Raw genomic sequence first — 13,871 nt, forward strand, 5'->3', positions numbered from 1 at the left:
AAAAAAAAGTTGAGAAGTTAGAGGGTTAATATGTTGTGGGGTTGTTAACCAATGTCATAAAACAATATGTGTACTACTGTTTGATGAGAAACTATTTGTTCTGTAAGCCATCACCTGAAGTACAGTAAAAAAAAAAAAAAGAAAAATTAAACAGCAAAAAAAAGAAAAAAGCAAAGATGTCACTTTAAGGACTAAGGTGTGCTGACCCAAGCCATGGAGTGTTCAGTTGCCTTACGTGCATGCAAAAGCTGGACGATTAATAAGGAAGACCGAAGAAGAACTGACGCCTTTGAATTGTGGTATTGGCGAAGACTACTGAATATACTATGGACTGCCAAAAGAACAAATCTGTCTTGGAGGAAGAAGAACCAGAATGCTCCTTAGAAGCAAGGATGACGAGACTATGTCTCACATACTTTCGACATGTTATCAGGAGGGATCAGTCCTTGGGGAAGGACGTGAAGGTTGGTAAAGTAGAGGGGTCAGTGAAGAAAAGGAAGACCCTCAAGGAGATGAACTGACACAGTGGCTGCCACAAAGGGCTCAAGTAGAACAACGACTGTGAGGATGGCACAGGACCAGGCAGTGTTTCATTCTGTTGTGCATAGGGTCGCTATGAGCTGGAACCGAATCGACGGCACCTAACAACAACAACAAACTAAGGGTTTATGTTAAATATCACATGAACAGTTTTTAAATCAAATTTTTAAAGTTTTATTAGAAAAACATTCCAATTTAAAAAACAAGATGTCAAAGTTTTCCAAGACGAAAAACGTTAGAAATCTGAAGTTCTCTTAAAGATTCCAGATTTCATTTCTAGGGCCTACAGTCTTTAGATTTAACTTCCTAGAACAGTCTAGATTAACATGAGAGAGCAGCTAGAGTGCCAAAGAGAGTGTCACCATCATATTCCAGGGCATAACTCATGGTATCCTTCTTGTTTGCTCAACAAAATCTTATACAGAGCAACAGACTATTTAAAACGTTAATAAACTGATATAAAGTAACTAAATTAAAACCAGCATACAGAACAACGAAATGAATGAATGTAAAGCAATATATGAACACAATTATCAGACTGGGGCTTAGGTATAGGCAACTAGTATTTTAAAGAAATGAGGCCTATTGTCAGTATAGAGTTTCTCTTTCCTTCTCTGTACGTATCCACATTTAATGCAAACAGGATATGGAACGAAAAAGAAAAAAAGTCTATCACAGGATTCTCTTAACGTGAATGTCACCAAGAGGATGGAGAGACGCAACCTAACCAACTAAAATTTAAGTAGCTCCTTGGGCCTTTTGGAAATACATTCATTCATTCATTCAACCAATCAATCATTCATTCATTTTACAAATATTAAAGAACACCTACGCAGTAGAGTTATTTTTTATGACTCGGCATGCAATTTCTCTTCCTCACAGAACCGATATTTATTTTGGAGTACTGCCTTCTCCCCACTGATTACATACAATGGGACAGGATTTTAATCAAGGACTCCATCATCCCCTGGCCACGGAGGTGGGAATGTGACCCAAGTCAGGTCAGTAGGATGCTCCCTTCCTGAAATTGGGCAGAGGTACAACGACGCTGATGGAGTTGAACCATTTCAGGGTTAGTGTCCTCACCAGACTGTGCCTGTGTAGCATTTTTCTTACAGTTCTTGTTCCAAAGTCCTCTCTAGTACTGACAGTACTACAAAATTTGATTATAAAATTTGATTTTCACATTTAATTTGATGGTAACTGGTTAACTAATAATACCATAGCAACAACAATTTCCCCAGCTGCAAATGAACAAATTTCTGAAAAGGGAAACAGTTGATTAGTTAGGTAAAATCTTATAAAATAAAAAAGAAGAATCGTATCAGGTTCTCTCAGTGTTAGATGGAACTGAGATCTTTTGGGGAGGTAGACAGCAAAATGAGACTTATATGCTGCTTCAGAACCACACCAGGTGACTAGGTCATGTTATGCTGGTTTTCTTCTCCTTTCTTTCACATAATCCAGCTTACTTTGGGGGCATTTTTGCTCATGTCCTTATTAGGCCTCAATTCAATGTAACTGAAAACAAAACCAGTGCTCCCTAGGAAACAATGACCATGTATTAAAAAAAAAATTGCTTTCTTAAAAAAATTCTCTACAATGGTCTAACAGTTTCTCTCCATATGAAAATTGATTCAGTATTATAAAATAGTAAGATCTGATTTTCTAAATAAGATATGACATTCTATGTTTCAACAGCCCTATATCATTATCCTTCTAAAAATGTACCTTTGTTGCTCTTAGCAAGAAAATAATTTTCTTTTTTGTCTTCTCAGACAGAAAAAATTCTTCAGAATTTTAATTTCTTATCCTAATTTTGGCTCCTACAGCATAACTGTAGCTCCCTTAGCATATGAGTCAGAATCGACTGGAGGGCAACAGTTTTTGTTTGGTTTTTTTTTTAGCATAATTTATTCACCCTGCCAGTCCCAACCCACCCCTTCTCTTAAGCCTCTCTTTCACAATAGGGCTGGGCAGTTGCCTCAAACAAATAAATACCTAAAGGGCAACCAGGAGAGCAAACAGACAGAAAATGAGGCAACCCAAGCAACAATTTACATTATAAAAACTCTTCTTATCTCCAGGATGTCCCCAAAGAGACTGTTGTTCCTTTAGGGCCAAATTACTGCCTATGCAACAAGATTACTGACCTTTTTGATGGCAAGGGTAATAATAAAAAAAGGTTCAACTTTCAACTGGTTAAAAAAAAAAATTCTACAGGTTTCAGTTTGGCCTAGATTAATATGATGATCTGAGATATAAGCATCAGTTTTTAAAACACGCAAATCATAGAATCCATAATATTTCGTTCACTGAGAGAGTTAAACTGAATTCATACTCTATCACAGAAATCCCATTCCCAAGGGAAACAGAGGACAGAGGCAGAGACTCACAGTTCTGGATGTCACCTTGAAGCTGCAGAATCTCAGGAACTGGCATAGTGAGGACAACAAAATCAAACTGCTCAGGAGAGCCTGTTTCCCAGGAGACTTCCCATTTGTCATTTCTCAGGTTGATCTGGGTTACACAGCGTCTGAAGCAGACTTCTGCACCTGCTCCAAAAGCAAAATCACATTCACATAATCAGGATTTTCCATATCAACGAGAGAGAAGTGAATAGTCACAAACCAGATCCACCCAGGTCAAAGAAAAGATAGTGATGGCTGGTGGATTCAAACTGCAGACCTTTTGGTTAGCAGCCGAGCACTTAACCACTGCACCACCAGGGCTCAAAAAAAAAAAAATAGCTATATTTCATTAAGCACCTAAAAACAGGAAAACCTTCAACGAGATGGACTGACACAGTGGCTGTAACAACGGGCTCAAGCACAACGATTGTGTGAGGATGGCGCAGGACCAGGCAGTGGTTCGTTCTGTTGTACATAGGGTCGCTATGAGTTGGAACAGACTCCATGGCACCTAACAACATGTTCCAAGCACTAATCTAATTACTTGATACAGATTATACCGACTAATTTCACAGACAAGGAAACTGAAATCCAGAAATGTTATGCCATGATTTAAAAGAGAAAGTACAAATTTCAGTAAAGGTGTTAAACAATTAACTTTTCTTCTCTCTAGTAATATAAAAGCAGTATTCCCTATTAAGGTCCCTGGCTGGTGCAAACAGTTTGCCATCGACTACTAACCTAAAGGTTGATGGTTCAAATCTACCCAGAAGTACCTTCAAAAAAAAGGCCTGGCAATCTCCTTCCATAATGATCACAGCCAAGAAAATCCTATGGAGCAATTGTCCTCGGTAACACACAGGGTTGCCATCAGTTGGAACTGAATCAACGGCAACGGGTTTGATCCGGTTTGGTATTCCCTATTAAAGGAATTTCAACCCAATGAAAAAGTTCTTCTCTAAGGGAAATAAAAGTCTTCATCACTGGATCAATTATCTTTATTAAGAAGAATCAGAATTAAGAAAAATACAATTGATGGTACCCTCTTATCATGTTTTTCTTCTTAGCACTAATCACAAGGGTATTGGAAGAGGCTGCGCAGGCCTGGTTCACTATTATTTACTCCCCATTGCTAACCGCCACATTGTCTCATGATCTTGTTTCTTCCGTCTCTACACAAGGTTTAAGATTAACTGATGTTCCTCCTTGTAGGGTAGAAAACAAGTGATAATGATCTAAGGATGAAAACCAAACAAAGCACCCATCTCGTGACATGAAAAACCAAGATGTCACCAGATAATCCCCAAGGATGTCACCAGATAACCCTCAAGAATACCAGTAGAAGAGTAACTCATCTGAGACATCACCACCTCAAGGGGAAACTAACACAAACTTCTAAGACCCATAATCCTGTCCCTATAAAAGCCTTCAGCCGATCTCCAGTGGGGGAGATGGGTTTTTCTGAGGCATCTATTCCCCTCTGTCTCCTATATATCTACATATAATAAACCTCTTGCTGCTCACCTCACCCATCTCAGAATTGTCTATTGTGGCAGGTGGCTCCAATCCACGTTATTGCAGTAACAGTATTTTAATAATTATTTGACTATTTAATACCGTTCCCCCCTTTTAATCTGTAAGCCCATGAGTCAAGAATTATGCCTGTTTTGTTTTTATGCACAGTGTATAAAATATATAGCACAGTACTTGGCACATATTAAGCACTTAATATTTGTTTAAAAAAATGAGTTTTGAACCATGTGATGGTTAAGATTGCGTGTCACCTTGACTGGGCCATGATTCTCAGTGTTTATATGTGATCACTGCCATGATGGGATCTGCTGTGAGTAGGCAATCAGTTGAAAGGGAGTTTCCTCTGGTGTGTGGCCTGCATCCGAATACAAGAAGATGTTCTGGCTTTTTGCTCGCTCTGGATCCTGCAGCTGCCTCCTGTTCATCTGACCTCTGGTTCTTGGGACTTGAGCTATCAGCTTATCTGCCGATCTTGGGATTCATGGATCTTCACAGCCTGTGAGCAGGAGCCCTGCTCTCTGACCTGCTGATCTTCAGTTCACCAGGCCCGGCAGCTACATGAAGCAGGAGAAGCCTTGCAGTCTTGCCTGCCAACCTTGGGATTCGTCAATCTTCACAGCCTGTGAGCAAGAGCCCTGCTCTCTGAGCTGCTGATCTTGGGTTTGCCAGCCCCTGTGGCTATGTGAATCGGGAGAAGCCTCTATCCTGATCCACGGACTTGGGATGTTCCAGCCACTACAACTGTGTAAGCCATCTCCTTGATATAAAACTCTCTCTATATATATTTATACGCTTTACTGGTTTTGCTTCTCTAGAGAACCCAGCCTAACACAAACCATAAACTGAAAAGTAAGAAAAAATAATTGAAGCTTAAAGAATTGTGGTGTGATGGATTGTTTTTGTGTGGCCTTTCTCACCATGGTCTTGTAACTAATCACTTGGGTGGGACTGTGCAAATGGGGTAATTGTGGCCCACCAAAGGGATTGGTCAGTTTTGCCATCCCACTAGGCTTAAAAGAGAGCCAATTCCAGAGCAGAGGGAGGATCCCATCACCACCAAGGAAGGAGAGCCAAGAGCAGAGCATGTCCTTTGGACCCGGGATCCCTGCGCTAAGAAGCTCCTGGAACCAGAAGACAGACAGAAAGGGGGGGGGGGGTAGCTGTAACACTGAAGACGGCAAGAGAAATGGTGGCAGGAGAGACCAGCAGGAGATGGTGCAGTGGGCTTCCTGGCCCACAGAGCGAGAAGGCTGAGTGCCTTTAGGCCGAGGCTTACTGGTGGAGTGGGGTACCTCTGGGCATTTACTGGCAGAGCTAAAAGAGCTTTGTAACACTTGTCCAAGCAGGCCAAAGGCCAAGGGGCTAAAAGAGCTTTGTAATATTTGCCTGAGCAGGGCAGAGGCCTAGGAGCCAGAGAGGTATGTCTTGCGGCACAGCTGAGAAGAAGCTGTCCGGATGGAAGAACTGTATGCTGAGCATTCCTGAGCCTGAATTGTGACCTGTTACTTCCCTAATAAACCCCATAATCATAAGTATTGTCTGTGAGTTCTGTGTGGCCATTGCAATGAATTACCGAACACAGCAGAGAAGTAGAGAGTGCTGTGGGAGGGATAGTTGGTGTCAGAACTGGTAAAGATGGTGGAGAAAGGAGGCATGTCTGACCTCTGCCTCATAGGAATCAGCCTTGGGCTGTTGATATTGATTCTCCTTCTCCCTTGTGAAGTTAGACAAGGAGGTCAGACACCACCACCATGCCACTTTTATAAGAATCCACTATATATTAACAAAGGCAGGGACCATGTGTCTTATTTACCACTGTTTCCTTGCACATAATATTTAATGAGAAGAAAAAAAAAACCTGTGGATACCTATAAAGATATGAAAAGGATAGGGAGGTTTAACACATTTTACAAAAGCAAATGTGTTTCTGTTATATATTTATTCAATTTTCTCCCGTCTTCATTCATTTTTTAAAGAGAAAATGAAAATTTATGTTTCTCCAGTAATTTCCAACAAATAAGTTTTAGTGAGCAGCAGATGGGGCCTGCTGAGATATGAACAATGTCTAACTATATGCACTACTTAAACAGGAGAATGCTTAACCAGAGTTGCATGCTATTCTCTAGCTTTTCTCTGAAGAACAATGCTGTGGATGAGTGCCATGATCACCCACCTGGGAAAATTTTTGAAACAACCACCCAGGTACACTTCTTCTATATCAGTTTTAGAAAGAAGCATACAAATAAAAAGGAAGAGAATGATAAAAGTAAATATTACCACACAGATATCACCTAGCCAATAGTATCTGCAACTTAAACCAACTTTTCTAAGGAATTCATCCTGTCAAACTTGAGAAATTACATTGCACATATTCGGAATTGACTCTATGGCAGTGGGTTTTTTTGTTTTTTGATAAAACAAAAACAAATAAATGCAGCAACAGTCCTCCATATTGGTAGTACAAGTCAAATAAAAACTTCTTAGGCGGCTAACAGACACAGGAGGAAATGCTCCTGGTCACTAGCCATTAGAGAAATGCAAATCAAAAACTACAATGAGATACCATCTCACCCCAATGTTACTGGCACAAATAAAAAAAAATGGAAAATAACAAATGTTGGAGAGGCTGCAGGGAAACTGGAACTCTTATGCACTGCTGGTGAGAATGCAAAATGGTGCAACCATTTTGGAAAATGATATGGCACCTCCTTAAAAAGCTAGAGATAGAAATACCACACAATCCAGCAATCCCGCTCCTAGGAATATATCCTAGAGAAGTAACAGCCATCACATGAATAGACATATGCACACCCACGTTCATTGCAGCATTATTCCCAACAGCAAAAAGATGGAAACAACCTAAATGCCCATCAACAAATGAATGGATAAACAAACTATGGTACATACACACAATGAAATAGTATGCAAGAATAAAGAAAAATTATGAATCTGTGAAACATCTCACAACATGGATGAATTTGGAGGGCATTATGCTGAGTGAAATCAGTCAATCACAAAAGGACAAATACTGTATGAGACCACTAGTATAAAAACTCATGAAAAGGTTTACACAGAAAAAAACTATCTTTGATGGTTATGAGGGAGAAGTGGTGGGAAGGGGAAAACACTAACTAAACAATAGAGAATTAACTCTGGTGAAGGGTAAGACAGTACACAATAATGGGGAAGTCAGCACAACTTGACCAAGCACAGTCATAGAAGCTTCACAGACACATCCAAACTCCCTGAGGGACAAAATTACTGGGCTGAGGACTGAGGACTATGATCTTGGGGGACATCTAGCTCAATCAGCATTATGCAGTTTATAAAGAAAATGTTCCATATCCTACTTTGGTGAGTAGCATCTGGGGTCTTAAAAACTTGTGAGCAGCCATCTAAGATACTCCACTGGTCCCACCCTGTGTGGAGCAAGGGAGAATGAAGGAAACCAAAGACACAAGGGAAAGATTAGTCCAAAGGACTAATGGATCACAACTACCACAGCCTCTACCAGACTGAGTCCAGCACAACTAGATGGTGCCCAGTTACCACCACTAACTGCTCTGACAGGGATCACAACAGAGGGTCCCACTCAGAGCTGGAGAAAAATGTAGAACAAAATTCAAACTCACATAAAAAGACCAAACTTACTGGTCTGACAGAGACTGGAGATACCCCAAGAGTATGGCCCCCAGATGCCCTTTTAACTCAGTACTGAAGTCACTCCTGAGGTTCCCCCTTCACCCAAAGATTAGACAGGCCCATGAAACAAATAATAAACGTAGCTCAGCCATGAATATGAGACTAAACCAGCACACCAGCCCAGAAGCAAGGACAAGAAGGCAGGAGGGGACAGAAAAGCTGGATGAATGGAAATGGGGAACCCAAGGTCTGAAATGGGAGTGTTGATACGTCATGGGTTTGGCAACCAATCTCACAAAACAATATGTGTATTAATTTTTTAATGAGAAACTAATTTGCTCTGCAAACCTTCATCTAAAGCACAATATTAAAAAAAAAAAAAAAAAAACCTCCTTCTCTGTGTCCCAGAGGCTGAATTCATCCTCTTATGATTTAATGACATAGGCCTTATCCAGAAGCAAAAGGACTTAGACCATCACTCTCCAAATGTCATAAGCAATAACTATCAGGTGATCCATCTCCCATGTGGCATAAAGAAATAAGATGATATACTGAAGAGGTATTAACACATTTGAATTATGGTGTTGGTGAAGAATATCGAATATACCCTGAACTAACAGAAGAACTAATGGAATCTGTCTGTCTTGGAGGAAGTACAGCCAGAATACGCTTTAGAAGTGAGGATGACGAGACTTTGACTTGCTTACTTTGGACACATTATCAGAAGGACCAATCCTTGGCAAAAAACAGCATGCTCTGTAGAGGGTCAGTAAAAAAGAGGAAGACCCTCAACAAGATAGAGTGACAAGTGGCTGCAAAAATGGGTTCAAACACACCTACTACTGTGGCAATGGACTGGGCAGTGTTTCGTTCTGTTGTACATAGGGTCACTATGAGTCAGAGCCAACTCGATGGCACCTAACAACAGTAACTGTGAAGATAGCGCAGAACTGGGCAATGCTTTGTTCTGTTATACATGGGGTCGCTATGAGTCAGAGCCAACTTGATGGCACCTAACAACAACACTCTTTAATAATTCCCTCCCCAAAGGGAAGGGGCTAAACAATGACATAGGGGAACTAGGGGAAGAGGGCATTATGAGGTTGATATCTTAGCCATGTGTCTAGTGACATGTGGAACCAGGGTGGGATGGGAACAATCTCTCATACTGTAGACAGCAAGTCAGGAAGAAAAGAGAAGGCCCTACAAAACAGATGTTAAGTCAGAGGGTACAGCATCTCTGATTGCCCTCCATGGGCAACATCCATGGGATCAACCAAAAACCAAACCCGTCAAGCTAATCCTGACTCATAGTGACCCTATGGGACAGAGGAGAACTGCCCCATAGGGCTTCCAAGGAGCAGCTGGTGGATTCGAACTGCTGACCTTTTGGTTAGCAACCATAGCTCGCCATAACTCTTAACCACTGTGCTACCAGAGGTCCATGGGATAGCTAATAGGACCAGACAAGAAGGCCAGGTTCATGGGAGTTCCAGCTCTGTTATTTACTAGCCAAGCCATCTTAGGCAAAGTAGCCTCCCCTGAGTCTCATTTTCCTCACTAGAAAAATGAGGATAATGATAAGTACCTTGAAAGATTGTTGTATTAGAAATAATTTTATGTAAAGTGCCTAACATAATGTCATAATGTCTGGTAAACAGTTAGCACTAAATAAGTGATAGCTAGAATAGCATTTATTATTTAGAGATTCTCCCACCTCAGCAACAATAACTTTAAAAAAAAAAAAAAAAGGCAGAACAACAGAAAATCATGTTTGAGTCATTCAAGGAGTACACTGTATTTAATGGGGAGGGTAAACAGTTGCTAAGATCGATGCCAGTAAATATAGTTTTCTCTATAATAAGGTTAATGTGAATATACCAAACAATAAATAAAAACAGAACATAAGGTCAAGAGGCAAGTGTCTGTTTACCTCTGACCTTTACTACTTGTTCTGTGAAACCGGTCTAGTTAAATACTGGCTTCAGAAGTTTGTACCTATATCTAAAAGCATACTTGATTAGGCATATCCCACCTAGATAATTTTCCTGGAAGTCTGGTCTCAATCTGAGTCACCACTGATTAGTCCATCAGACTGTAAGGTTGTAAACTCAACCAGACTCCAAAATGTAGAGTATTTTTAGAATAACTCGTTAATTTGGGTTCTTCTGGACTGAGGACATAATGAAGATCAGCCTCATTCATTCAAGTAGACTATTTTTTAAACTAACATTTATCAGGAGATTACTATGTGCTTGGCTCGATAACGGGTCTATTACCTCCTTTATTCCTCACAACATTTCTTTGCAGTAGGTACTGTTATTACCCTCATTTTATCAATCAAAGAACTGATACGGATTTTAAAACTTTCCTGATATCACACAGCTAAGAAGGGGTGGTAGAGAATTAATTTGAATCCAGGCCATTTTGATTGCAGGGACTACCGTAGCTTATACTGTGGAAAAACTAAAATACTTTCATGTAGGATGGAAAGCTTTGAAGGGGCTTAAAGAATACTTAAAGGGATATAATTGTAAAATTAAATAATGGTATGCTCAGGTTCTATCAAAACCTGTAACAGTAGATCTGGGTAGAGGGAAGATAGAAATCTTGAAGGATTACAAAGAGAATATTAAAATAAACAAAGGAAAAGTTTGTATAGACTCAAATTATGTAGATCATGAATTCAATTATGTAAAAATTCATTTTTAAAAAAGAAGAAAGAAAATATCACGAAATGGATTTATTGATTTATACATGATAATAACTTTTTTCTCAGTATTTTGCTGTATTTTCTAATTTTCTACCAGGAATATGTAACTCATTTTTTTTTTTAAAGTGACTTTTTGAAATAAACAATACTAACAAATAGGATTAACATTTTAAATTGTGGTAAGAAAAGCTACAGGGTTCACGGTCCCAAGAGATTATAAAAATTGAAAATATAAATAGGTTTTTACTAAGAATTGGTTAAATTAACTGAACCTACAATCATCTAAAAATATATATATATAAACTATATATAATATAGATATATAAGAAATCTATATCACTGTAGCTATTATAAACAAGGTACTATTAGATTCTGTGTGAGCTACAAAAAATTAAATATGATCTCTGCCCCCAAGAACTTCCAAAGCAAAATCAGAAGTTAAAACATATATTCCCCAAATACCTTACAAAATAAGAAAGCAGGTGCTAAGTATTCAAGGAATGACTCTCTGCCAGAACAACAGCTCCATGAAAGCAGGGACTCTGGTTGATCCTTCTATCATTATTACCTAAAACAGTGCTTGGCATTTAGTAAGCACTCAATAAATGTTTACTGAATGAATGGCTAAGTGGGTAGATACATGCACGCATACATACGTAATACAGTTAGTAAGCACTTTAGGATTTCACTAAATATACACATCTAACTTGAGTTAGGTGAAAATCATGAAGGAAAACAGATTTTAAAAAGTCACATGCTGGCAAAATGTCACCATCCTGGATGGAAAAATGGTCCAACCCAGAATGGCATGTATTATGTTTTCATGTTGTGTATTCAATTTCACTGACGTCCCTTATGCCCAGTATCACAAATTCTGACGGTTCTCAGTAAGTAATATTTGATGAGGAAGACTAAAACAGCAATTATTCTAGAAATCGCTTATAAGGCAAAACAAGTTCTCAGCCTGTACCTTTCCTAAGTGATCTTGCATTAGGACCTTAACAGAATTATGATTCATCAACAAGCCTACTTCTGTTTAAAATAACAAAACCGTTTATTATTTTAAGAAAAGTTCTAATTTCTTAAGAAAACGTCCATTTTCAAAGCACTCATGAAATATACAAGAACAAATGAAAATCCTAATAGAAAATGGGCAAAGGTTACGAAGAAGATGTTCACAGGAAAAAAAAATGCAAAGAGCCAATTAACAAAACAAAAGATGCACAAACCCACTCATAACTTAGGAAATGCAAATCAAAACCACAGACACACCATTTTTAACCTGACAGATTGGCAAAAATTAAAAATGTCTCTAATAACCAGATGTGGGGAAAGAGAAAGTCACATTCACTACTACTGAGTATTCTTTTAGAAGAATGTGTGGCACAGCCTAGTTCAATTAAAAATGCACATACCATTTGACACAGCTTTTAAACTGTTAGGAATTAGGGCTACAGGTACACTAACAAAAGAAAAGTCAAGGTTAGACACTGCTGCAATGTTTGTATTAGCAAAACAAAAACAAACAAAATCCCACAAAACAAAACAACTCTCTACTCCCAAACAACCTAAATATTTATCAGAAAGTTACCAGTTCAATGGTGGTACACACACACATATATGGATAGGCATTATTTGATTAAGTGTATAATTTTTATTTTAAAATGCTGATTTTTTAAAAAGCAGAAAAAAATCACTTTCCCACCTGATTCTTTTAAGTAATGCTTAATAATTGAAGAAACTCCTTGAGGTGCCACAAAGTTAGAGTCTCCATCTTTCATCACCATTCCTTCGATAGGAGAAGTCAGATACTTCAAAACACCATGAGCTAACAGTTCATCATAAAAACTGAAATGAATCAATATATACATAATGTAAGCAGATACTACAATCGGCTCTAAAAATACCATATTTTCTTCGAAGCATTTTTAAAGGTTATCATTTTAGCTCATAACCAGCAACTTTCATATGATCAACTCAATGTATATTTTGTGTTAACTAAAATTTAGAATTCAGGTGAAGAACAGGAGTGTTTTAAGAATCTATAGATCTTTTGCAGACATTAGCCAAAAGTCTATTTCCCCGTATATTTCAAAATTAAAGTCAATGAAAATACACAGCAAGGTAGTCTTGTTTATTTCACCAATCTTTAAATTAGGTTAAGATTGACTTGCATTGTAGGTATTTGTCCTCTTCCTCAGCATCAACATATTTATATTTATTGAGACCTTACTGTGTTCTAGGTATCATCTCATCTAATCATCACAACAATCCCATGGAGCTGGTATTACAGTTTCCAGTTTACTCAGGTTAATCTACTGCCAACACCATCGTGATGATAATATAATAACTTCACTATATTACAAGAGGTAACATTAAAATTGTTAAAAATGCATGAACTGTATCTTTTTTACATCATACAATTAGCAAGACTGATTCCACCCTTTTCAACGAACTCACCTTTGGTGTATTTTGGCATAATAAGGAGTACAGGTGATGTACTGAGCGCCCAAATCGGCCATACACTGTGCATTATGAGGACTGTTGGCCGTAGTCATTCTTCCCCCTTGAATTAATTCACAGGAAAACGTCTTACTGCATTAAAATGAGCTTTTTGCAATTAACGCAATTCACCTCAGGTTACCCTCCAATTGATTACAACTGTAGATTTTTTTTTTAATTTGATGGTTTTATCATCTAACATTGTCATGAGGTAGGTAACAGAGACAATTTGGTCACTGTGAGATTGACAAAAAAAAAAAGACTCGTGAATACCGCAGCACTGTCCAACACTGTGGTGCATATATTTAATAATTTGAATAAAAGAAAAGAATAAAATAAAACAAAAAGATGAATGGAATCTCATAACGAATTAATCAACGAATGCTTTCTCTCACTCGTGCAGTCAGGTTTCAAAAGAATAATAGGATTCTGTAAATTAGATTTTCGGAAATTCTTAGTCAATGGGCGCCTTGGGATCCTTTTAATCTGGAAACCCCAGCGCCCCCCCCCCCAAAAAAAAAAAAAAAAAC

General features: G+C 38.5%; 1 protein-coding gene across 2 annotated transcripts in view; it reads right to left on the minus strand.

The window, feature by feature from the left end:
• RNLS (renalase, FAD dependent amine oxidase) overlaps positions 1 to 13,871 on the minus strand; it is a 313,877-nt gene that overhangs the window by 299,275 nt on the left and 731 nt on the right. For both annotated transcript variants that reach the window (XM_023739756.1, XM_004369903.3), the window contains exons 2-4: positions 13,300 to 13,405; positions 12,545 to 12,687; positions 2,937 to 3,095 (exon numbers count right to left, since the gene is read on the minus strand). In XM_023739756.1, the coding sequence (XP_023595524.1) occupies positions 2,937 to 3,095; positions 12,545 to 12,687; positions 13,300 to 13,405 (408 nt within the window). The remainder of the gene's footprint in view (positions 1 to 2,936; positions 3,096 to 12,544; positions 12,688 to 13,299; positions 13,406 to 13,871) is intronic.

The sequence above is a fragment of the Trichechus manatus genome, unplaced genomic scaffold (assembly GCF_000243295.1).
Source record: "Trichechus manatus latirostris isolate Lorelei unplaced genomic scaffold, TriManLat1.0 scaffold00007, whole genome shotgun sequence".
NCBI lineage: Eukaryota > Metazoa > Chordata > Mammalia > Sirenia > Trichechidae > Trichechus > Trichechus manatus.